The 25,320-nt window shown below is 47.8% G+C and overlaps 2 protein-coding genes across 4 annotated transcripts in view; both read right to left on the bottom strand.

Annotated features, from left to right (window-relative positions):
• Positions 1 to 6,992: 6,992 nt before the first annotated feature.
• stmp1 (short transmembrane mitochondrial protein 1) lies at positions 6,993 to 9,827 on the bottom strand. The gene is made up of 3 exons (XM_004912470.4): positions 9,713 to 9,827; positions 8,456 to 8,509; positions 6,993 to 7,402 (listed from the first exon to the last, which is right to left on the bottom strand). Exons 1-3 carry the CDS (start codon positions 9,725 to 9,727, stop codon positions 7,328 to 7,330), a joined length of 144 nt encoding a protein of 47 aa, XP_004912527.1. The 5' UTR covers positions 9,728 to 9,827; the 3' UTR covers positions 6,993 to 7,327.
• Positions 9,828 to 11,787: 1,960 nt separating this feature from the next.
• Positions 11,788 to 25,320, bottom strand: part of nup205 (nucleoporin 205kDa) — a 44,995-nt gene continuing 31,462 nt past the window's right edge. For all 3 annotated transcript variants that reach the window (XM_012958684.3, XM_012958683.3, NM_001142124.1), the window contains exons 28-43: positions 24,221 to 24,412; positions 23,631 to 23,901; positions 21,920 to 22,018; positions 21,488 to 21,636; positions 21,215 to 21,403; positions 19,967 to 20,088; positions 19,690 to 19,828; positions 18,851 to 18,977; positions 16,428 to 16,504; positions 16,188 to 16,316; positions 14,383 to 14,509; positions 14,101 to 14,267; positions 13,851 to 13,974; positions 13,605 to 13,730; positions 13,371 to 13,447; positions 11,788 to 12,103 (exon numbers count right to left, since the gene is read on the bottom strand). In XM_012958684.3, coding sequence (XP_012814138.1) covers positions 11,951 to 12,103; positions 13,371 to 13,447; positions 13,605 to 13,730; positions 13,851 to 13,974; positions 14,101 to 14,267; positions 14,383 to 14,509; positions 16,188 to 16,316; positions 16,428 to 16,504; positions 18,851 to 18,977; positions 19,690 to 19,828; positions 19,967 to 20,088; positions 21,215 to 21,403; positions 21,488 to 21,636; positions 21,920 to 22,018; positions 23,631 to 23,901; positions 24,221 to 24,412 — 2,268 coding nt within the window. In that variant the 3' untranslated portion in view covers positions 11,788 to 11,950. The remainder of the gene's footprint in view (positions 12,104 to 13,370; positions 13,448 to 13,604; positions 13,731 to 13,850; positions 13,975 to 14,100; positions 14,268 to 14,382; positions 14,510 to 16,187; positions 16,317 to 16,427; positions 16,505 to 18,850; positions 18,978 to 19,689; positions 19,829 to 19,966; positions 20,089 to 21,214; positions 21,404 to 21,487; positions 21,637 to 21,919; positions 22,019 to 23,630; positions 23,902 to 24,220; positions 24,413 to 25,320) is intronic.

Here is a 25,320-nt window from a genome sequence, read left to right on the forward strand (position 1 = left end):
CTCTCATCCTCTATGTATCCATCACTAAGTGTCTCTTACGGTCTGGCACTCTCACCCTCTATGTATCCATCACTAAGTGTCTCTTACAGTCTGGCACTCTCATCCTCTATGTACCCATCACTAAGTGTCTCTTACGGTCTGGCACTCTCATTCTCTATGTACCCATCACTAACAGTCTCTTACGGTCCGGCACTCTCATCCTCTATGTATCCATCACTAAGTGTCACTTACGGTCTGGCACTCTCATCCTCTATGTATCCATCACTAAGTGTCTCTTACAGTCCGGCACTCTCATCCTCTATGTATCCATCACTAACAGTCTCTTACGGTCTGGCACTCTCATCCTCTATGTATCCATCACTAACAGTCTCTTACAGTCTGGCACTCTCATCCTCTATGTATCCATCACTAAGTGTCTCTTACGGTCTGGCACTCTCATCCTCTATGTATCCATCACTAACAGTCTCTTACGGTCTGGCACTCTCATCCTCTATGTATCCATCACTAACAGTCTCTTACAGTCTGGCACTCTCATCCTCTATGTATCCATCACTAACAGTCTCTTACAGTCTGGCACTCTCATCCTCTATGTATCCATCACTAAGTGTCTCTTACGGTCTGGCACTCTCATCCTCTATGTATCCATCACTAAGTGTCACTTACGGTCTGGCACTCTCATCCTCTATGTATCCATCACTAAGTGTCTCTTACAGTCTGGCACTCTCATCCTCTATGTATCCATCACTAACAGTCTCTTACAGTCTGGCACTCTCATCCTCTATGTATCCATCACTAACAGTCTCTTACGGTCTGGCACTCTCATCCTCTATGTATCCATCACTAACAGTCTCTTACGGTCTGGCACTCTCATCCTCTATGTATCCATCACTAACAGTCTCTTACGGTCTGGCACTCTCATCCTCTATGTATCCATCACTAACAGTCTCTTACGGTCTGGAACTCTCATCCTCTATGTATCCATCACTAACAGTCTCTTAGAGTCTGGCACTCTCATCCTCTATGTATCCATCACTAACAGTCTCTTACAGTCTGGCACTCTCATCCTCTATGTATCCATCACTAACAGTCTCTTACGGTCTGGCACTCTCATCCTCTATGTATCCATCATAGTTACATAGTTACATAGTTACATAGTTACATAGGGTTGAAAAAAGACCATTGTCCATCAAGTTCAACCCATCCGAGTAAACCCAGCACACAACCTATACTAACCAATCTATACACTCACATACATAAACTATATATATACAACCAGTAATACTAACTGTAGATATTAGTATCACAATAGCCTTGGATATTCTGCTTGTTCAAAAACTCATCCAGGCCCCTCTTATAGGCATTAACAGAATCTGCCATTACCCCATCACTAAGTGTCTCTTACGGTCTGGCACTTTCATCCTCTATGTATCCATCACTAAGTGTCTCTTACGGTCTGGCACTCTCATCCTCTATGTATCCATCACTAAGTGTCTCTTACGGTCTGGCACTCTCATCCTCTATGTATCCATCACTAAGTGTCTCTTACGGTCTGGCACTCTCATCCTCTATGTATCCATCACTAAGTGTCTCTTACGGTCTGGCACTCTCATCCTCTATGTATCCATCACTAAGTGTCTCTTACAGTCTGGCACTTTCATCCTCTATGTATCCATCACTAAGTGTCTCTTACGGTCTGGCACTCTCATCCTCTATGTATCCATCACTAGTGTCTCTTACGGTCTGGCACTCTCATCCTCTATGTATCCATCACTAAGTGTCTCTTACGGTCTGGCACTCTCATCCTCTATGTATCCATCACTAAGTGTCTCTTACGGTCTGGCACTCTCATCCTCTATGTATCCATCACTAACAGTCTCTACAGTCTGGCACTCTCATCCTCTATGTATCCATCACTAAGTGTCTCTTACGGTCTGGCACTCTCATCCTCTATGTATCCATCACTAACAGTCTCTTACAGTCTGGCACTCTCATCCTCTATGTACCCATCACTAAGTGTCTCTTACGGTCTGGCACTCTCATCCTCTATGTATCCATCACTAAGTGTCTCTTACGGTCTGGCACTCTCATCCTCTATGTATCCATCACTAACAGTCTCTTACAGTCTGGCACTCTCATCCTCTATGTATCCATCACTAAGTGTCTCTTACAGTCTGGCACTCTCATCCTCTATGTATCCATCACTAAGTGTCTCTTACGGTCTGGCACTCTCATCCTCTATGTATCCATCACTAACAGTCTCTTACAGTCTGGCACTCTCATCCTCTATGTATCCATCACTAAGTGTCTCTTACGGTCTGGCACTCTCATCCTCTATGTATCCATCACTAACAGTCTCTTACAGTCTGGCACTCTCATCCTCTATGTATCCATCACTAAGTGTCTCTTTACGGTCTGGCACTCTCATCCTCTATGTATCCATCACTAACAGTCTCTTACAGTCTGGCACTCTCATCCTCTATGTACCCATCACTAAGTGTCTCTTACGGTCTGGCACTCTCATCCTCTATGTATCCATCACTAAGTGTCTCTTACGGTCTGGCACTCTCATCCTCTATGTATCCATCACTAACAGTCTCTTACAGTCTGGCACTCTCATCCTCTATGTATCCATCACTAAGTGTCTCTTACGGTCTGGCACTCTCATCCTCTATGTATCCATCACTAACAGTCTCTTACAGTCTGGCACTCTCATCCTCTATGTATCCATCACTAAGTGTCTCTTACGGTCTGGCACTCTCATCCTCTATGTATCCATCACTAACAGTCTCTTACAGTCTGGCACTCTCATCCTCTATGTATCCATCACTACAGTCTCTTACGGTCTGGCACTCTCATCCTCTATGTATCCATCACTAAGTGTCTCTTACGGTCTGGCACTCTCATCCTCTATGTATCCATCACTAAGTGTCTCTTACAGTCTGGCACTCTCATCCTCTATGTATCCATCACTAAGTGTCTCTTACGGTCTGGCACTCTCATCCTCTATGTATCCATCACTAACAGTCTCTTACGGTCTGGCACTCTCATCCTCTATGTATCCATCACTAACAGTCTCTTACGGTCTGGCACTCTCATCCTCTATGTATCCATCACTAAGTGTCACTTACGGTCTGGCACTCTCATCCTCTATGTATCCATCACTAAGTGTCACTTACGGTCTGGCACTCTCATCCTCTATGTATCCATCACTAACAGTCTCTTACAGTCTGGCACTCTCATCCTCTATGTATCCATCACTAACAGTCTCTTACGGTCTGGCACTCTCATCCTCTATGTATCCATCACTAACAGTCTCTTACAGTCTGGCACTCTCATCCTCTATGTATCCATCACTAACAGTCTCTTACGGTCTGGCACTCTCATCCTCTATGTATCCATCACTAAGTGTCTCTTACGGTCTGGCACTCTCATCCTCTATGTATCCATCACTAAGTGTCTCTTACAGTCTGGCACTCTCATCCTCTATGTATCCATCACTAAGTGTCTCTTACGGTCTGGCACTCTCATCCTCTATGTATCCATCACTAACAGTCTCTTACGGTCTGGCACTCTCATCCTCTATGTATCCATCACTAACAGTCTCTTACGGTCTGGCACTCTCATCCTCTATGTATCCATCACTAAGTGTCACTTACGGTCTGGCACTCTCATCCTCTATGTAGCCATCACTAACAGTCTCTTACAGTCTGGCACTCTCATCCTCTATGTACCCATCACTAACAGTCTCTTACGGTCTGGCACTCTCATCCTCTATGTATCCATCACTAACAGTCTCTTACGGTCTGGCACTCTCATCCTCTATGTATCCATCACTAAGTGTCTCTTACGGTCTGGCACTCTCATCCTCTATGTATCCATCACTAACAGTCTCTTACGGTCTGGCACTCTCATCCTCTATGTACCCATCACTAACAGTCTCTTACGGTCTGGCACTCTCATCCTCTATGTATCCATCACTAACAGTCTCTTACGGTCTGGCACTCTCATCCTCTATGTACCCATCACTAACAGTCTCTTACGGTCTGGCACTCTCATCCTCTATGTATCCATCACTAAGTGTCTCTTACGGTCTGGCACTCTCATCCTCTATGTATCCATCACTAACAGTCTCTTACGGTCTGGCACTCTCATCCTCTATGTACCCATCACTAAGTGTCTCTTACGGTCTGGCACTCTCATTCTCTATGTATCCATCACTAACAGTCTCTTACGGTCTGGCACTCTCATCCTCTATGTATCCATCACTAAGTGTCTCTTACAGTCTGGCACTCTCATCCTCTATGTATCCATCACTAAGTGTCTCTTACAGTCTGGCACTCTCATCCTCTATGTATCCATCACTAAGTGTCTCTTACAGTCTGGCACTCTCATCCTCTATGTATCCATCACTAAGTGTCTCTTACGGTCTGGCACTCTCATCCTCTATGTATCCATCACTAAGTGTCTCTTACAGTCTGGCACTCTCATCCTCTATGTATCCATCACTAAGTGTCTCTTACGGTCTGGCACTCTCATCCTCTATGTATCCATCACTAAGTGTCTCTTACGGTCTGGCACTCTCATCCTCTATGTATCCATCACTAAGTGTCTCTTACAGTCTGGCACTCTCATCCTCTATGTATCCATCACTAAGTGTCTCTTACGGTCTGGCACTCTCATCCTCTGTGTATCCATCACTAAGTGTCTCTTACAGTCTGGCACTCTCATCCTCTATGTATCCATCACTAAGTGTCTCTTACGGTCTGGCACTCTCATCCTCTATGTATCCATCACTAAGTGTCTCTTACGGTCTGGCACTCTCATCCTCTATGTATCCATCACTAAGTGTCTCTTACAGTCTGGCACTCTCATCCTCTATGTACCCATCACTAACAGTCTCTTACGGTCCGGCACTCTCATCCTCTATGTATCCATCACTAAGTGTCACTTACGGTCTGGCACTCTCATCCTCTATGTATCCATCACTAAGTGTCTCTTACAGTCTGGCACTCTCATCCTCTATGTATCCATCACTAACAGTCTCTTACAGTCTGGCACTCTCATCCTCTATGTATCCATCACTAACAGTCTCTTACGGTCTGGCACTCTCATCCTCTATGTATCCATCACTAACAGTCTCTTACGGTCTGGCACTCTCATCCTCTATGTATCCATCACTAACAGTCTCTTACAGTCTGGCACTCTCATCCTCTATGTATCCATCACTAACAGTCTCTTACGGTCTGGCACTCTCATCCTCTATGTATCCATCACTAACAGTCTCTTACAGTCTGGCACTCTCATCCTCTATGTATCCATCACTAACAGTCTCTTACGGTCTGGCACTCTCATCCTCTATGTATCCATCACTAACAGTCTCTTACGGTCTGGCACTCTCATCCTCTATGTATCCATCACTAACAGTCTCTTACGGTCTGGCACTCTCATCCTCTATGTATCCATCACTAACAGTCTCTTACAGTCTGGAACTCTCATCCTCTATGTATCCATCACTAACAGTCTCTTACAGTCTGGCACTCTCATCCTCTATGTATCCATCACTAACAGTCTCTTACGGTCTGGCACTTTCATCCTCTATTTATCACTGTCACTTTAACCCTTTAGTGCCTAACATTCATCTCTCTATTGTACCAACCTGTGACCCCCGGCTGCTTACAACTCCCAGCATCCCCCCCGACAGCTGCAATGTATAACTGGTACAATCACCCATTCCATCCGGCATCCATGTTTTTCTGAAGAGCCGGACCCTTGTGCCTTCCAATGGCGTCATTCCATTTGTGTCACATGGTAGAACTGAAGTTCAAGATTCCTTGCCCTTTATAGAGATGCTTAAACCAAAGGAGACACAACACTAATCTATAAAGTGGTATAAAGAGGGGAAAATGCATATTCCCATTGCCTACTGGGTAGTTTAGTTAAAAGCAAAGCTCGCTTGTCCTTTAATAAAGCCGTATTTATCATCAGTGCACCTGTTTTGTGTGTCGTTTACTTGTTCGGCCATGTTGTGTGTGTCAGTGGCCCTGCACGTGCTCAGTGGGCTCCGGGGGAGCAGCTAAGCTTAGGGGGTGGGGGGAAATCATCAAGCAGAAAGTGAGGTTCATCTGCCATAGAAGCCGATTCTACAGGGCTGATTATGAATCAATTCTGATGCAGACTGCACTGGTTTCTATGCTGCCGTGTAATGTGAATTAATTACTAATAGATAGATGATAGATTGATAGATGTTAGATAGATACATAGATAGATAGATGGAAGATGAGAGAGAGAGAGAGAGAGAGAGAGAGAGAGAGAGAGAGAGAGAGAGAGAGAGAGAGAGAGGAGAGAGAGAGAGAGAGAGAGAGAGAGAGAGAGAGAGAGAGAGAGAGAGAGAGAGAGAGAGAGAGAGAGAGAGAGAGAGAGGATTGATAGATAGTGAGAGAGATGATAGATAGATAGATAGATGATAGATAGTGAGAGAGATGATAGATAGTGAGAGAGATGATAGACAGACAGATAGTGAGAGAGAGATAGATAGATAGTGAGAGAGAGATAGATAGATAGTGAGAGAGAGATAGATAGATAGTGAGAGAGAGATAGATAGATAGTGAGAGAGAGATAGATAGATAGTGAGAGAGAGATAGATAGATAGTGAGAGAGAGATAGATAGATAGTGAGAGAGAGATAGATAGATAGTGAGAGAGAGATAGATATAGATAGTGAGAGAGAGATAGATATAGATAGTGAGAGAGAGATAGATATAGATAGTGAGAGAGATGATAGATATAGATAGTGAGAGAGATGATAGATAGACAGATAGACAGATAGACAGATAGACAGATAGAGAGATAGATATAGATAGTGAGAGAGAGAGGATAGATAGATAGATAGATAGATAGATAGAGAGATAGATAGATAGTGAGAGAGATGATAGATAGATAGATAGATAGTGCACCATTGGCCATTTATGGCACCCCTGAACACACACAGTAAACTTACAGTAAATATATAACTTTATTATTAATACCCAAAGCTAAAAGCAGCCTACGGACAACCAGGTGCCATATTTGCCGACACTTCCAGTACAATAGGAGTAACACGGAATGAGCACCTCGTATAGCAGAGTAGGGAGCTTTATAGGCTGCATCTTTGGCCTCTGCTGGGAGTCAGCAGAAGGTTCCCTCTAAGTGGCCCCCCAAAAAGATGTATCAGTCCATTACAGGGGTTCCCTGACAATTGTCGGCATTTCTGGCTGCACCCTTTGATACCCCACTAATACACAAAGGGATAGGATAAAAAAAATGGCCTTTCCAGAAATATCCATTGAGGATCAGTCACTTGGGGGCTTCTTTTTGGCTTCCAAATCCTTCTTAAAATCCTCCACCTTTTTGGCTATATCCGGTACCTTCCGTGGGAAAAGGAGACACAACATACAGATTAGCCTGCAGAATACTATATACAGGTATAGGAGCCCTTATCCGGAAACCCATAATAAAACAGTACAGGTATCAGACCCCTTATCCGGAAACCCGTTATCCAGAAAGCTCCGAATTACGGAATGCCCATCTCCCATAGACTCCATTTTAAGCAAATAATTCAGAATTTTAAAACTGATTTCCTTTTTCTATGTAGAAATAAAACAGAACCTTGTAATTGATTCCAACTAAGATATAATTAATCCTTATTGGATGCAAAACAATCCTATTGGGTTTAATTAATGTTTTATTGATTTTTTAGTAGACTTAAGGCATTGAGATCCAAATTACGGAAAGACCCCTTATCCGGAATACCCTTGGTCCCGAGCATTCTGGATAATGGGTCCTATACCTGTACCTGTACTTGATCCCAACTAAGATATAATTACCCCTTATTGGGGCAGAACAGCCCTATTGGGTTTATTTAATGGTTAAATGATTCCCTTTTCTCTGTAATAATAAAACAGTACCTGTACTTGATCCCAACTAAGATATAATTACCCCTTATTGGGGCAGAACAGCCCTATTGGGTTTATTTAATGGTTAAATGATTCCCTTTTCTCTGTAATAATAAAACAGTACCTGTACTTGATCCCAACTAAGATATAATTACCCCTTATTGGGGCAGAACAGCCCTATTGGGTTTATTAAACATTTATGCTTTTTAGCAGACTTAAGGTATGGAGTTCTAAATTATGGAAAGATCCCTTATCCGGAAAACCCCAGGTCCCGAGCATTCTGGGTAACAGGTTCCATACCTGTACTACATATACGTATGTATGTATATGTATGTATATGTATATGTATATATGTATATATATACATATACATATATATATATATATATATATATATATATATATATACACTAATACTATATTAAGGAGCAGGAGGAGCCTGGGTGGGCAGGTTAGACACCTCCCATTACTCACAGACCAGAAAAGCAGATTATTAGGGGACACAAATGATAGGAAGGCACCGACCTGGTAGTTCTGGGCGAGGTACATGCCCACGACATTCCCCAAAGTAAATCCCAGCTGGAATAAAGAAAAAAAAACATTGATTATTGATGCTGCCCTCTCCCACCAGTTCTACTATGGACCCCATTAGGAGCCGATTGTTAGCCTGTGAGCCAAAGAAATACTCAGGTTGATGGGAAAAATCAGGTTGAAATCTAGTATACAATCTGCCCATAATACTAACACCCTCTTAGCCCTGAAGCTGTATTACTACAACTCCCTGCACCTTCCAATGCTCCAATAGCCATTGACTAGCAGTAGAATCTGAGAGTTGTAGTTCAACTGCCCATCCATATTGCCCTCTATTGCACGGCTTCAGGCTAAATGAAACCGAATTCACTTCCCAAAGGGTAAAAATTACCCATGAACCCATTACTCTCAGTGGTTTCCCCATCCCGGGGTTGCCAGATTTATTTTTCCAAACCAGCCAGTTCTAAAACCAGCCCAAAACTAGCCAAAAGCCACTTTGAAAGTAGCCCAATATGCGCAATATGCCTTTTTAAAGCATATAATCACTGCCCATGCCCTGTGCCCCCTCTCCAGTTACTGGGATGGCTGATAATTCCCTCTGTGCCCAGTCCAACTGGGAATTGAATTAGATTCAGAATGTTGCATTAACACCATGTGGGTGCGTTGAACTACAACTCCCAGCAGCCCCAAGATATCCTGAGAGTTATAGCTTAAGGCTCAACTGCAGAAAGTAACAAATGGCAGCCCCCCCACATCCCAGTAGAAAGTAATAGAGCAGGGAGCAGGGTGTAGAACACACAGGTTGAGCCTGAATAGAATAGAAATAAGAGCCTCTGTCTATACTGTCTAATTGCATGCTGGGTATTGTAGTTTGATATCAATCCTAGCTGTAGGCTAATTGTTAGATACAAACTACATTACCCAGCATGCAGTGGGACAGGCACTTAGGCTAGTTTCCAAACTACAAACCCAAAAAATAGCCCAAAACTGTAGCTTGACGGGTTTGCACTTTGGAAATCCGTCAGGGCTTTACATTAGTAGCCCAATTTGATGAAAAAACAGTCAATCTGGCAACCCTGCTAGGCTTAGGCACTTCCCTTTGGATAAAAAGTCTCTTCCATTCCTTTCTAGACCCATGGCCGCTCCTACTTTGTACCACAGGGGTGACCCCTCTCCGCTCTCTAGTTCAGGACCCCCCCGCCCCATACCGCAGAACACATAACACCCCCCCAGACTTTAATTGGAACTTACCAAAAACTGCAACATAATGGCAACTTCCTTTTCAAGTGTGACCCTGCGCTTTAGTAGGTTTTCTCCGTCTGCCGGAAGTCAAGTGGCAGCCATCTTTGATCCGGGCTAATCAGAGATTAATGTAAATGCGACATCAGGGATTCAATTAGTAGGTTTCTCCGTCCGCCGGAAGTTGTGGCAGCCATCTTTGATTCGGGCTAGTCAGAGATTTGACGCTGATAGACTTGTATACCCTGGTACTACCGACCTAGCCCTGTAGCCACACCCATAAGTGTAGCATAATGCAAACGACCATGACTGGAAAAGTTTTGGAATCAGTAGGAAAAGGGGGGGAGTATTAAAATAAAGTTCACATGTTTTATTGTTCGTTAATATAAATATACACGCTGTGGGCTTGCTGCTTATAAGCCAGTGCAGTCTGCAGCTTGCAAAGGAAGAAAGAAAAGGAAGTGTCTCTTTAAAAATAATTGTGCAGGTTTTTACAGAGGAGTTCTAGCCTATAGTGTGAGGGTATTCAAGTTTTAGTATGATGCAGCCAATCATATTCTGAGAATTTGCAGTTGGTCTTTATTTTATTTTTTTCTTTCATATAATTTAACTTTCTGTACTAGCAGTCTGGCATTAGAGCAGCTCTCTGGTTGCAAGGTTTCAGAGTACCCTAGCAACCAGGCAGTGGTATCAGTGATGAATAGGAGAGGCCTGTATAGAACAGTATAGGAGTAAGAGCAATAGGTTATTTGGTTGCCGGGGTCAATGATCTCCATTTGAAAGCCAGAAAGAGACAGGCAATTAATTAAAAAGCTATAAAAATGAAGACCAACTGCAAAGTTTCTAAGAATATAACATACTGAATGTTAACTTAAAGGTCAACTACCACTTTAGCTGAACTATATAAATCAGTTTGACCTCTGTCTTCAGGCCCTGGACTAGATTGTCCCCCTTTAGTGTATCTCTTGCACTCCAGTGTGATGTCCCCTCTGGTCCAGGGAGATGTCCCCTCTGGTCCAGTGTGATGTCCCCTCTGGTCCAGGGAGATGTCCCCTCTGGTCCAGGGAGATGTCCCCTCTGGTCCAGGGAGATGTCCCCTCTGGTCCAGGGAGATGTCCCCTCTGGTCCAGGGAGATGTCCCCTCTGGTCCAGGGAGATGTCCCCTCTGGTCCAGGGAGATGTCCCCTCTGGTCCAGGGAGATGTCCCCTCTGGTCCAGGGAGATGTCCCCTCTGGTCCAGAGAGATGTCCCCTCTGGTCCAGTGGGATGTCCCTTCTGATCCAGAGGGTTGTCCCTTCTGATCCAGAGGGTTGTCCCTTTTGATCCAGAGAGATGTCCCTTCTGATCCAGAGGGTTGTCCCTTTTGATCCAGAGAGATGTCCCTTCTGATCCAGAGGGTTGTCCCTTCTGATCCAGAGGTTTCAGAGTACCCTAGCAACCAGGCAGTGGTATCAGTGATAAATAGGAGAGGCCTGTATAGAACAGTATAGGAGTAAGAGCAATAGGTTATTTGGTTGCCGGGGTCAATGATCTCCATTTGAAAGCCAGAAAGAGGCAGGCAATTAAATAAAAAGCTATAAAAATGAAGACCAACTGCAAAGTTTCTAAGAATATAACATACTGAATGTTAACTTAAAGGTCAACTACCCCTTTAGCTGAACTATATAAATCAGTTTCACCTCGGTCTTAAGGTCCTGGACTAGATTGTCCCCCTTTATCTGTTTCTGTATGCTGGCTGGTATCTCTTGCACTCTCTTGTCCGCTTTAATCCTTGATAATATGTTGGAGCATGCTGGGAGTTGTAGTCTTGCAACATCTGAATAGCCCCAATTTGGGCACTTACACATCCTAGCAAAGAGCTTTCTAATGCCTGTTATTGCAATGCATAGTTACCGTAAGATATGCTTTACCCTTGGTGGCCAGAGAACACAATATGATTGGTTAATAGAGACTTCCCATAGTGCTCTGCTGGCTAGGAACTCTCATAAAGAACAGGCCTGGGGGGATCTGTTTGACTCTACCCCCCTCAGACAGTGCCCAACCACCTCTGTACAGGACCCCAAACTGGATACAAATATTAGAATCAATTTTAGGGAATATATTTTTTTTAATAGATTTGCAAGTGTCAATAAAAAAGTTCCGTACAAGACTGACCCAATAGGGTGTCGGAAGAAGTGAAAAAAAGGGGTTTGGAGATGATAATTTAGAAACAGTTGTGTGTGTGCTTTGTATGTGGCCCCCGGATCTTCATCAGGCCCTTGATACTCGCAGGAGGCCCCGGATCCGCCTGACCAGCGCCTGGATGAAGCTGTGACGGGATCGCACCTTGCAGTACAATGATTCGATGTCTAACAGTCTCTTCTGCAGGGACTCCCCGAAACTATTGGCGCCTTCTCTTAGCAGCTGGGAAGAGAGGACACAAAAGGGATACAGACATCAGCCTTTGGGTCCAGCGTCGGACTAGGGTGTGCCAGGCCCACCAGGTCTTTTCCCAGTGCCCCGTCGGCCAAGTCCGACCCTGCCTGCATCGGGTAGGATACCTGCAGAATACTCAAAGTGGTTTCATATGGAAACTCCCTCATTCTATTTCTCTGCTGGTGGTCTGCGGATACACTGCCTGGGTACAGGGCAGGCTTAAGGCCTATTCCTCCCTGAATCTCCCCTGGCTTGGCTGATCCACCTCCAGAGAGATGCCCCTTATGGTCCAGAGAGATGCCCCTTCTGGTCCAGTGGGATGCCCCTTGTGGTCCAGAGGGATGTCACTTCCAGTTTTGCAATCTTGGGTTAACTCCTTGCAGGTAGGCCAATGGCCTATTCCTCCCTGAATTTTTTTTTCCCCTGGCTTGGCTGATCCACGTCCAGTGAGAGATGTCCCCTCTGGTCCAGTGAGAGATGTCCCCTCTGGTCCAGTGAGAGATGTCCCCTCTGGTCCAGTGAGAGATGTCCCCTCTGGTCCAGTGAGAGATGTCCCCTCTGGTCCAGTGAGAGATGTCCCCTCTGGTCCAGTGAGAGATGTCCCCTCTGGTCCAGTGAGAGATGTCCCCTCTGGTCCAGTGAGAGATGTCCCCTCTGGTCCAGTGAGAGATGTCCCCTCTGGTCCAGTGAGAGATGTCCCCTCTGGTCCAGTGAGAGATGTCCCCTCTGGTCCAGTGAGAGATGTCCCCTCTGGTCCAGGAGGATGTCCCCTCTGGTCCAGGAGGATGTCCCCTCTGGTCCAGGCTGATCCACCTCCAGAGAGATGTCCCCTCTGGTCCAGAGACGTGTCCCCTCTGGTCCAGGGAGATGTCATTTCCAGTTTTGGAATCTCTGGTTAACTCCTTGCAGGTAGAGTCGGGTTGCAAGGCTGGGAAAAGGGCATAGTTGGTTGGTGGGTCTGGCAGGGGTCTGCCTGACCGGACCTGTTCACAAATGTATAGAAAGCAATGGGGTTGCTAACATAAGCATAATGGGTGTGGCCAAGGCAGATTAGAGCATGGCCATGTGTGCACGGGGGGATTCTTTTTCATTGTTGGCAGGGCCCACCAGGCCCAGGGGGGGGCTAATAGACCTCCCTGGGGGGGGGGAAAGAAGGACCCTCATAACCTAGTAGCATGGAGTGCCTGTGTGGGGCTTCCCATCTCCTTGGTTCTGCTCATTGCCACAGGCCACCTAGCAACCATCTTGTTCTTACCATATCAATTTCCTGTTGGCTGACTTTATTCTGTCTCAGGTTCCTCAGGTCCATGTTAGGATCAGTGTTAATTGTATCTGAGGAGAGAGAGAAAGCAAAGGTCACACATCAGCCATGTTCCTGATCCGGCCTCCACCGCTTGGCTCCTCCCTCCCTTCATTGGGGATATATAATCCTTGCACACAAAGAGTATAAAGGGAAAGTTGGAACAACGCTTGCCCTACTGGGTCTCACCTTGAAACCTTCTGTTGCCGAAGGTCGTATTCGAGAAGACGGGGTCCTGGGAGTCGCTGGTGGTGCAGTGCAGAAGGTAATGTTCCAAGTGGCGCCACAGAATGAACAGACACGTTTCTATGATATCTGTGTAAAGCCGGTCAAGGAGTCATGTCATTGGTTACTAGAATAAGCCGCCTGATTGGATAGGACGTTACCCAGCCCAGCTCCAAATAAAGAACCAATAACTCCCCAATAAAAGGATACAACTACAAAGAGAAAGCAGTTTGGCTCTGCTGTTGATAAGCTTCACGAGTCGCCGCCGTGCCAGCGCGTACTTCTGCGTCGTCGAGATTTTATCTACGCCAACCGGCATCTCAGACTGGCACAGCTACGGGGGCAAGAAGAGAAAAACATGAGGCAGAAGAAAACAGAATAATGAATCAGTCTGTGCCCCCCCCCCCCCCCACCACCAGTAGTGGAAGAGTCCACTTCCTGGTCCCACATTGGGAGGCACCTCTTTAATCTCATCGGGCGGGAGTTGCTCCACGTTCTGCAGCTTGCTGACGCTCTGCCGGTGGATATCATAGTAAGTGAAGAAGTTATTGGCGCTCTGCTTCAGAAGGTGGATCACTATACCCAAGCCTGGCAACCGCCATGACGGCAGAATGGACACCTGGGAATCTGCAATTGAACAAAAGAAATCTCATGTCTTAGTAGCCCATGGCAACCAGATTGTAAACTGTTGCTATGGGTTACTAGACCCTTTACCCCCTTAATGTGGCACGTTTGGTATTACCCTGCCGTGTTCCATCTCGGCTGGAGCTCTCCGTGAGGTTGGGGGTGAAGAGACACACAGTCTGCTGGAAGCTTGGCGAGTTCTGTATCATAAGCGTCTGGCAGTACTCCATCACGTTGGAGCAGATCTGTAAGGCAGGTCCCAGAATGCAATGCGATAAGCTCAGGCAAAGCAGGGCTATGGCACACAGGAGGCTTTGCCCTTCCACTGGTGGTGCCCCGTAGTCTTAAAACCCACTGGCAGATAAAGGGTTAAGGTGCCCATACACGGGCCAATCGTAGCTGCCGATATCAGTCCCTTAGACCAATTCGGTAGCTTATCAGTAGTGATGAGCGAATATTTTTGGCAGGCACGGATTCGCAGCGAAAATTCATCGTGGAAAATTTTTTTTGTTGCGCGTCAATTCGGGTGCGGTCACGTCAAAAAGGGGCGCTGTCACGTCAAAAAGGGGCGCTGTCACGTCAAAAAGGGGCGCTGTCACGTCAAAAAGGGGCGCTGTCACGTCAAAAAGGGGCGCTGTCACGTCAAAAAGGGGCGCTGTCACGTCAAAAAGGGGCGCTGTCACGTCAACAAAGGGCGCAGTCACGTCAACAAAGGGCGCAGTCACGTCAACAAAGGGCGCAGTCACGTCAACAAAGGGCGCAGTCACGTCAACAAAGGGCGCAGTCACGTCAACAAGGGGCGCTGTCACGTCAACAAGGGGCGCTGTCACGTCAACAAGGGGCGCAGTCACGTCAACAAAGGGCGCAGTCACGTCAACAAAGGGCGCTGTCACGTCAACAAGGGGCGCTGTCACGTCAAAAAGGGGCGCTGTCACGTCAAAAAGGGGCGCTGTCACGTCAACAAGGGGCGCTGTCACGTCAACAAGGGGCGCTGTCACGTCAACAAGGGGCGCTGTCACGTCAACAAGGGGCGCTGTCACGTCAACAAGGGGCGCAGTCACGTCAACAAGGGGCGCAGTCACGTCAACAAAGGGCGCAGTCACGTCAAAAAGGGGCGCTGTCACGTCAACAAGGGGCGCAGTCACGTCAACAAAGGGCGCAGTCACGTCAACAAAGGGCGCAGTCACGTCAACAAAGGGCGCAGTCACGTCAACAAAGGGCGCAGTCACGTCAACAAAGGGCGCAGTCACGTCAACAAAGGGCGCAGTCACGTCAACAAAGGGCGCAGTCACGTCAACAAAGGGCGCAGTCACGTCAACAAAGGGCGCAGTCACGTCAACAAAGGGCGCAGTCACGTCAACAAAGGGCGCAGTCACGTCAACAAAGGGCGCAGTCACGTCAACAAAGGGCGCGGTCACCTAAAAAAGGGGCGCCATCACCTAAAAAAAAAGGGCGCCATCACCTAAAAAAAAGGGCGCGGTCACGTAAAAAAGGGCACGGCCACGTCAAAAAAAGGGCGCGGTCGTGTAAAAAAAAGTGTGGGCGACAAAAAAATAGACACGGGCAACAAAAAAATCACGCGACAATTGCAAATTTTCTTGCCGTTTCGCAAATTTTATGGCGAAGCGAAATGGGACAGATTCTGACCGATATCTGGCCTGAAATTGGGCAGGTTAAAAAATTCGGTCGGATCGGGGACCTCATTGGCTCGTTGATGCGGTCCCCGAACCGATTGCATCTATTACCGGCATTATAATTCTATCGTTTGGCGCCAGGGCCCCACGACCGAATTTGCCTGAATTCACCAGATATCCCCCACCCGTAGGTGGGGATTTCGGGAGAGGATTCGCTTGCTTGGCGACCTCGCTAGGCGCACGGATCTTTACGTGTATGGGCACCTTCAGGATAGTATTTTCCCTTTACCTGTTGCATGGCCAACTCCATGTCGTCCCTCTTGCTCACACCGTCCGGCTGGGAGGAATCATCCTGCAGACTGAGCTGCCGAAGTCGGTCGGACCCCCCAAAGCGGTTTAATAACGCAAGACACTGGCGCTGAGGGGGTTAATGAAACTTAAGTTGTAGTTGGCCAGAGCATGGGAAAGAGACAAGCCAATGGGCGATCGTATAACATAAATCCTTATAGTAGGCCGAATGGGGCATTACCTGGAAGCGGCCAATATGTCCTTGTAACTCCATCATGGACCCTTCGTTTAAACCGATATCGAGCTCGTTGAGAACACCTTCATTATGGAATACAGCGTTGGCACGGCAACCATAAGAAAGAGAGAGGAATGAGGTCAGCGGATTGATTTAAGTTATATGTTACAGAATGGCCAATTCTAAGCAACTTTTCAATTGGTCCTAGTTTTTGAATTATTTGCCGCCTTCTTCTGACTCTTTCCAGCTTTCAAATGGACCCTGACAGCCAAAAACTATTGCTCTGTGAGGCTCCCTGGTTGCTAAGGTAATTTGAACCCTAGCAACCAAACAGCTGAAATTCCAAATTTCTGAACAAAAAGTGAAATAATTAAAAAAAAAATCTAATATAAAATAAAGACCAATTGCAAACTGTCTTTAGAATATTATTTTATACATCATTCTAAAGGTTACAGGCATTGTAGGGCAGTGTGTAGCTGATGCCCAGAAGACCTCCTAATATATTCAGCTGGGGTCTGGACCCCCATTTCAGCTCCAGGGGGAACACTACCTGGGGGTAAAGCTTTGGTGGGAGGTGCTGGACAACTGGCCAATCTGGGGTCTGGACCCCCATTTCAGCTCCAGGGGGACACTACTTAGTGCTAGAGTAAATAATTTCCTGGGGGGTAAAGCTTTGGTGGGAGGTGCTGGACAACTGGCCAATCTGGGGTCTGGACCCCCATTTCAGCTCCAGGGGGACACTACTTAGTGCTAGAGTAAATAATTCCCTGGGGGTAAAGCTTGGTGGGAGGTGCTGGACAACTGGCCAATCTGGGGTCTGGACCCCCATTTCAGCTCCAGGGGGACACTACTTAGTGCCTAGAGTAAATAATTTCCTGGGGGGTAAAGCTTGGTGGAAGGTGCTGGACAACTGGCCAATCTGGGGTCTGGACCCCCATTTCAGCTCCAGGGGGACACTACTTAGTGCTAGAGTAAATAATTTCCTGGGGGGTAAAGCTTTGGTGGGAGGTGCTGGATAACTGGCCAATCTGGGGTCTGGACCCCCATTTCAGCTCCAGGGGGACACTACTTAGTGCTAGAGTAAATAATTCCCTGGGGGTAAAGCTTGGTGGGAGGTGCTGGACAACTGGCCAATCCGGGGTCTGGACCCCCATTTCAGCTCCAGGGGGACACTACTTAGTGCTAGAGTAAATAATTTCCTGGGGGGTAAAGCTTTGGTGGGAGGTGCTGGATAACTGGCCAATCTGGGGTCTGGACCCCCATTTCAGCTCCAGGGGGACACTACTTAGAACTAAAGTAATTAATTCCCTGGGGGTAAAGCTTTGGTGGGAGGTGCTGAATTTTGAATTACTTTCTATCATTCCAGGAAGGGCAAATGAGGGCACCGGTACCTGTTATATACAGGAATTTACTAACAACACCAGTAAACAAAAAGATGCTCTAAACTGCCATTTCTTAGCATTAGGCCTGAAAATGTTGCAGAACTACAACTTCCAGCAGGCACTGACACTTTATTCTCTGTTGAGTTGTAGTTCTGCAATATCATTTAGGGACCTATGGTTAAGGGTCAATACTCTAAACCATATGTGTCAAGCTGGTGGCCCGGCATGTAATTGTATCCGGCCCGCTGTGACTCATGCGCGTAGGGTTGGTGCATGCATTTGCCGTCGCCGTCACGGACAGAGAGAGACACAGAGAGAGCTGGCGGGAGAAACTGGTGCGGAGTTCTGGCGCTTTCTTGATTTTTTGGCTGACACAGGTACATGGGGCAATAATATGGCTGCTGGCACAGGTACATGGGGCAATAATATGGCTGCTGGCACAGGTACACGGGGCAATATGGCTGCTGGCACAGGTACACGGGGCAATATGGCTGCTGGCACAGGTACACGAGGCAATAATATGACTGCTGGCACAGGTACACGAGGCAATAATATGACTGCTGGCACAGGTACACGGGGCAATATGGCTGCTGGCACAGGTACACGGGGCAATATGGCTGCTGGCACAGGTACACGGGGCAATATGGCTGCTGGCACAGGTACATGGGGCAATAATATGGCTGCTGGCACAGGTACATGGGGCAATAATATGGCTGCTGGCACAGGTACATGGGGCAATAATATGGCTGCTGGCACAGGTACATGGGGCAATAATATGGCTACTGGCACAGGTACATGGGGCAATAATATGGCAGCTGGCACAGGTACATGGGGCAATAATATGGCTGCTGGCACAGGTACATGTGGCAATAATATGGCTGCTGGCACAGGTACATGTTCGGCCCGCGATTTTTGAATTTTGGCCCCCTGTGCAATTGAGTTTCACATCCCTGCTCTAAACCAACAGTTCAGTGGCCCCTATTAGACAACCAGTTAATGACACATTAATTATCTTTCAACTTACAACTCCACCCTGCTGGATCTTACCGGGTAGTGCGGCCTTGCTGATGATGCCTGTAAGCAAAGCCAACTCCTGCAAGGAACCCAGACTCCCCTCCTGGCTCCGGAGAATTGCCTGGATGGTATCAGAATGAGCGATCAGGAACTGCAAGACCTGAGAAAGAGCAGAAAGTATTATATATAAATATATTGTGTCTCACCCTTTCTCCTTGTAGATTGTAAGCTCTTTTGGGCAGGGCTTTCTTCACCTCTTGTATTGGTTATTGATTGCTTTATATGTTACTCCTTGTAGAGTGTAAGCTCTTTTGGGCAGGGCTCCCTTCCCCTCCTGTATCGGTTACTGATTGCTTTATATGTTACTCCTTGTAGAGTGTAAGCTCTTTTGGGCAGGGCTCTCTTCCCCTCCTGTATCGGTTACTGATTGCTTTATATGTTACTCCTTGTAGAGTGTAAGCTCTTTTGGGCAGGGCTCCCTTCCCCTCCTGTATCGGTTACTGATTGCTTTATATGTTACTCCTTGTAGAGTGTAAGCTCTTTTGGGCAGGGCTCTCTTCCCCTCCTGTATCGGTTACTGATTGCTTTATATGTTACTCCTTGCAGAGTGTAAGCTCTTTTGGGCAGGGCTCCCTTCCCCTCTTGTATCGGTTACTGATTGCTTTATATGTTACTCCTTGTAGAGTGTAAGCTCTTTTGGGCAGGGCTCCCTTCCCCTCTTGTATCGGTTATTGGTTGCTTTATATGTTACTCCTTGTAGAGTGTAAGCTCTTTTGGGCAGGGCTCTCTTCCCCTCCTGTATCGGTTACTGATTGCTTTATATGTTAATCTTTATTCTTTACCCCCGGCTGATTATGAGAATTGGCCATTACCTGTCCGGCGGCCTGTAAGTGCTGTGCCGTGCTGGAGGTCAGGATGAGCTGACAGATCTGGAGAGCGGGTAACAGGATTTGCCGGTATCGTTCCACCGGGGCGGGGATAAACACCGGGGTCTCTCTCATGCCAAACACTCTGGTATCAGGAAATGGAATTCAAAAAGTTACCGTCGGGGGCAAGGGTTGCGCATAAGGGGACAAATACTGGGGATGTTGCTGCCCATCCAATTATAAACACAGGGCAGTACATTCCAATGGGATGATTGGCACTTACCCATGGGGGTCAGTCTCCGGGCGCATATCATATACTTGGCACTGTGCCAGCCTGACGATAACCCCACTCCTCAGCAGCTCCAGGGCTCCCTGCTGGCTTTTAGCCACCCGGGTCAGAAATGCCTGGAAAAGAATGAGCAGGTTCAGGCCCAGCAACACAATGCATTCTAAGTTCTCCGAACCCCCTTCCTACCAATATCTGAGCATTTGCCCAGGGTCATTTAATTCAGCTAAACCCCCCTTTTGATAGGCTCCCCCCAAAAAATACTTCTAGGGGAAAGAGATACTGGGGCTAAATGTGAATAGAGCTTTTCAGTGATGCCGCAGGACTTGGGGGTCAGAGCCAAGGAAGGTCCAAACCTATTAGGCCCTGGGAATGTCCAGAAAAATGCTCTGCTATGGCAAGTACAGGTATGGGACCCGTTATCCAGAATGCTTGGGACCTGGGGTTTTCCGGATAAGGGGGTTTTCTGTAATTCAGATTGCCTACCTTAAGTCTGCTAATAAAATTATTTAAACAGTAATTAAACCCAATAAGATTGTTTTGCCTCCAATAAGGATTAATTATATCTTAGTTGGGATCAAGTACAGGTACTGTTTTATTATTACAGAGAAAAGGGAATCATTTAACCATTAAATAAACCCAATAGGGCTGTTCTGCCCCAATAAGGGGTAATTATATCTTAGTTGGGATCAAGTACAGGTACTGTTTTATTATTACAGAGAAAAGGGAATCATTTAACCATGAAATAAACCCAATAGGGCTGTTCTGCCCCCAATAAGGGGTAATTATATCTTAGCTGGGATCAAACAAGCTACTGTTTTATTATTACAGAGAAAAAGGAAATAATTTTTTAAAATGTGAATTATTGGATTAAAATGGAGTCTATGGGAGATGACCTTTCCGTAATTCGGAACTTTCTAGATAATGGGTTTCCGGATAAGGGGTCCGATACCTGTACTGGTAATGGGAGGGGGGGGGGGTCTGCTGTAAAGACACCCATAGGGCTATTATATTATTATTAAGTATAATAATAATAATCATGGGGGGAACTAGGGGTAGGCAGATTGAGGAAAGGGGGGCACTAGGCACATACCTCTTCCTTTGCCTACCCCTAGTCTGGGCACTCGTTCCCCACTGCCGCTAGCATGGGGGTTGCTCCGGGTGCCCAGCTGACATGGCCTGGCTTGATTATTGTTATCATCATCATCATCATCATCATCTTCTATGTTCCCACCATCTACTGACCATTTTCGACTCATAGATATAGAGAGCCTTTAGAAGAGGCGCCTGAGGAGTTAGCAGGTTCCTTAGGACCATATCGTCCTCTGCCAGGCTATCCACAAGGACCTTCAGGTAGCCACTGTTGGAGAGATAAAGCAGCCACTGTTGCCTATCCACAGAGACAATCCGGTCAAGCAGTGCCAGGGCCAGCATCTACAGAGCAAAGACAAGGATATGTGTTAGCAAAGTGCAGTGACTGAACAAAAATGGCATCTTGAATACAAATATGGCAGTTACCCTCCCAATGTCATGTCCGTCACAGGCGTCCCGGCAAACCACTTCCATAAGGGCGGTGCCGTAGCTCTCGAATATGGACAGGTTGTCTCGCTGCAGCTTGCTGAATACATCCTCCGGGGCCGTCAGTCGCTCCCACATAGTCTTGTGTGCTACAGTAATCACAACAGATGCAAGGGGTAAGGGTAGTGAGGGCATTTAATGGGCTCAGACAACTTTATTGATTGCTAAAGGGGAACTCTACCCAAATACCAGACATATTGCAATGTAGATTCCCCAATCTCCTCTACCATTTAAAAGGTTGCAGAGATTTATCTGCAGATTTACAGCAAAGTGTTTGGGTTCTGTTGTAATAACACCACTAGCATCACTGTCACCACAGTAGGCTTTGAGCTAATTGGCTAACTGCACTCCTATCATTCAGTAATTGCTCACCGGATTCCAGAGTATCTGGTTCATCTGGTCTCTGAGCTATCTGCAGGTAATACAGCAGCGATCCGTACAGGTGGGCCCTGACCCGTTGGAACCCACCTCCTATTTGAAGATTGAGAAAGATAAAATGTCAATACACACACACAAACAGGGCCGCCATCAGAAATCACAGGGCCCCTCACAACAACATTTTCTAGGCCCCCCCCTCTCCCACCCCTTGCCCCCCAGTAGCCCCTCCCCTAGTGACCCATCCCATCAGTACAAAGGACACAGACATTGGTAGCCAGGGCCTCCTAAACATTGGTAGCCAGGGCCCCCCTAAACATTGGTAGCCAGGGCCCCCCTAAAACATTGGTAGCCAGGGCCCCACTAAAACACTGGTAGCCAGGGGTTACGTTTTGCATTGGTGCCAGGGCAGGGACCCCCTAAAACATTGCTAGCCAGCCCAGGGCCCCCTAAAACATTGCTGGTCCTACCCCAGTGTCCTCATATTATGGCCCAATTCCCACTGCTTCCTCCCGCTCCCCCCAGCATCCTCCAGCTCCCCAACCCAGCATCTTCCAGCTCCCCAACCCAGCATTCTCCAGCTCCCCCACCCAGCATCTTCCAACTCTCCCCACCCAGCATCTTCCAACTCTCCCCACCCAGCATCTTCCAACTCTCCCCACCCAGCATCTTCCAACTCTCCCCACCCAGCATCTTCCAACTCTCCCCACCCAGCATCTTCCAACTCTCCCCACCCAGCATCTTCCAACTCTCCCCACCCAGCATCTTCCAACTCTCCCCACCCAGCGTCTTCCAACTCCCCCACCCAGCGTCTTCCAACTCCCCCACCCAGCGTCTTCCAACTCCCCCCACCCAGCGTCTTCCAACTCCCCCCACCCAGCGTCTTCCAACTCCCCCACCCAGCGTCTTCCAACTCTCCCCACCCAGCGTCTTCCAACTCTCCCCACCCAGCGTCTTCCAACTCTCCCCACCCAGCGTCTTCCAACTCTCCCCACCCAGCATCTTCCAACTCTCCCCACCCAGCATCTTCCAACTCTCCCCACCCAGCATCTTCCAACTCTCCCCACCCAGCATCTTCCAACTCTCCCCACCCAGCATCTTCCAACTCTCCCCACCCAGCATCTTCCAACTCTCCCCACCCAGCGTCTTCCAACTCTCCCCACCCAGCGTCTTCCAACTCCCCCCACCCAGCGTCTTCCAACTCCCCCCACCCAGCGTCTTCCAACTCCCCCACCCAGTGTCTTCCAACTCCCCCCACCCAGCGTCTTCCAACTCCCCCCACCCAGCGTCTTCCAACTCTCCCCACCCAGCGTCTTCCAACTCTCCCCACCCAGCGTCTTCCAACTCTCCCCCCCAGCGTCCTCCAGCTTCCCCCCTCCCAGCGTCCTCCAGCTCCCCCCTCCCAGCGTCCTCCAGCTCCCCCCTCCCAGCGTCCTCCAGCTCCCCCCCTCCCAGCGTCCTCCTGCGATTTACGTCACGTGTACACACGGGGCGCAACCAATGGAAGTACCCGCTGACCACCAATGACAGGGCCCGTAATTCTTTAAAGGGGGCCCGAGCTAAAAAAAAAACCTGTATCACGGCCGGGCCCCCTTTAAAGCCAGGATCGTCCGGGCCCGGGACAACTGTCCCCCCCGATGACGGCCCTGCACACAAATGGTGGACTTTCCCTGCTGAAAGTCAAAGACCCAATGGGAATGATGCAGACCTGTTTTTAGAATGAACTCGAGCAGATTCCTGAGAATCATGTGAAGGGAGGAGTCTCCAATGGATGCAAAACCAGCGGAGAGGTTTTCTGTCCCAGGAGGGGCAGCGAATGAGCCGTCCAGCATTTGCACATATTGCGACTGGCCCAGCCCAGCGGCAGCCATCGGCTGTTTCAGCTCGGTACGTACAGATTGGCTGAGATGAGTGGTGAGGGTGAAGACTGCCCCGGCGACAATGGGCATTAGTTCTTGGGCAGCGTCGTCGTCGAGGATCTGGAAGGAAGGAGAGTTGGGAATTGCTGAATCACCACACAAGGAGTGGGGTAGAGAGGGGCAGCGGGTAAGCACAGAAGCACTTTTGCAATTGGTGATTGGCTTTTTTTCAACTGGCTGTAGGTAGAACAATGAATGTTAGAATTTGATTGGTTACAATAGGTTACTGCCCATGGGAAAATTTGCCCAGTGTTGTTAAATGAGCCCCGGTCTCTATCCCAACGGACAATCTCTGCAACTACGCAGACCCCAGCACTGGGTAAGTGGTTCGTTTTAATTTACAATATCATATGAAGGAAATGTAAGGTGATGAGGTTACCTTATCATGCAGATCTTGCAGCAGGTCTCGTATGATGAGCTGTCTGTGCTCAGTCGGAATGAGGTCCTGGGGACAGGCGGTCAGTATGATCTCCACAAGTTGCCGCCATGATTCCAGCGCATGGCGTTTGGCGTGGAGGCACTGCAGCAGCTTGTTCCTTTCCACCACGTACTGAAGGATGGTGTTGATTTCCTACACAAACAGGGGACGCAAGAGACACTATAACCAACAAGTCTGTAGCCAGATGCAACGGCTACTTGTCAGGGGGCTGTAAAGGTGGCCATACACGCTAAGGTCCGCTCGCTTGGCAAGGTCGCCAAGCGAGCCGATCTTCTCCCAATATCCCCACATACGGACGGGCAATATCGGGCTAATTCGGTTGTTTGGCCCTGGAGTCAAACGATCAAATTAGAATGAAGGGTAAAGGCGTCTGTCGATTCAGGGACCACATCAACGAGCCGATGCAGTCCCCGATCCGACTGATTTTCAAACCTGCCTGGTCGAGATATGGACGATTTCAGGCCAGATATGGGTCAGGCAGGCCTGTGGGTAGTGCCCATACACGGGCCGATAAGCTGCCAGATCAGTCTAAGGGACCCATATCAGCAGCTAGAATCGGCCCGTGTATGGCCACCTTTAGCCAAGCAGCTTTGAGTGGCAGATAGAGTATACTCATTGCTTATATATCAGAAATGCACCCAAGTACTTAATGCCAGGTACATTCTGCTATAACGCAATATCAGTGCACCATTGGGGGCCTATTTATCGTACTGTGTAAAAAAAAAATGGCGGCCAAATACAAACATCACCAGGCATCTCTGCTAGAAGGGGATGCGGTGCTAGTGGTGGGGAGGGGGAACATGTGCTGCCCAGAACCGGCTAGAGAGGACCTCCGTTCTCTGCATGATCCCCTGCAAGGATCCCTAGTCTCACCAGGAGCTGTGATCTGGGAGGCTTCTACCTGTCATAGAAGGTTAGATGGCCCTGGGGTTATTGTTCCTGAATTGGGGGTTAACCCTCTGATCCCTACCCCAAGTATTGCCCTAGCTGTCACAACTACTCACTGACCAAGGGGCTCCTTTCGTCAAGTCTCACTGGAG

The sequence above is a fragment of the Xenopus tropicalis genome, chromosome 3 (genome assembly GCF_000004195.4).
Source record: "Xenopus tropicalis strain Nigerian chromosome 3, UCB_Xtro_10.0, whole genome shotgun sequence".
NCBI classification, from domain to species: Eukaryota; Metazoa; Chordata; class Amphibia; order Anura; family Pipidae; genus Xenopus; species Xenopus tropicalis.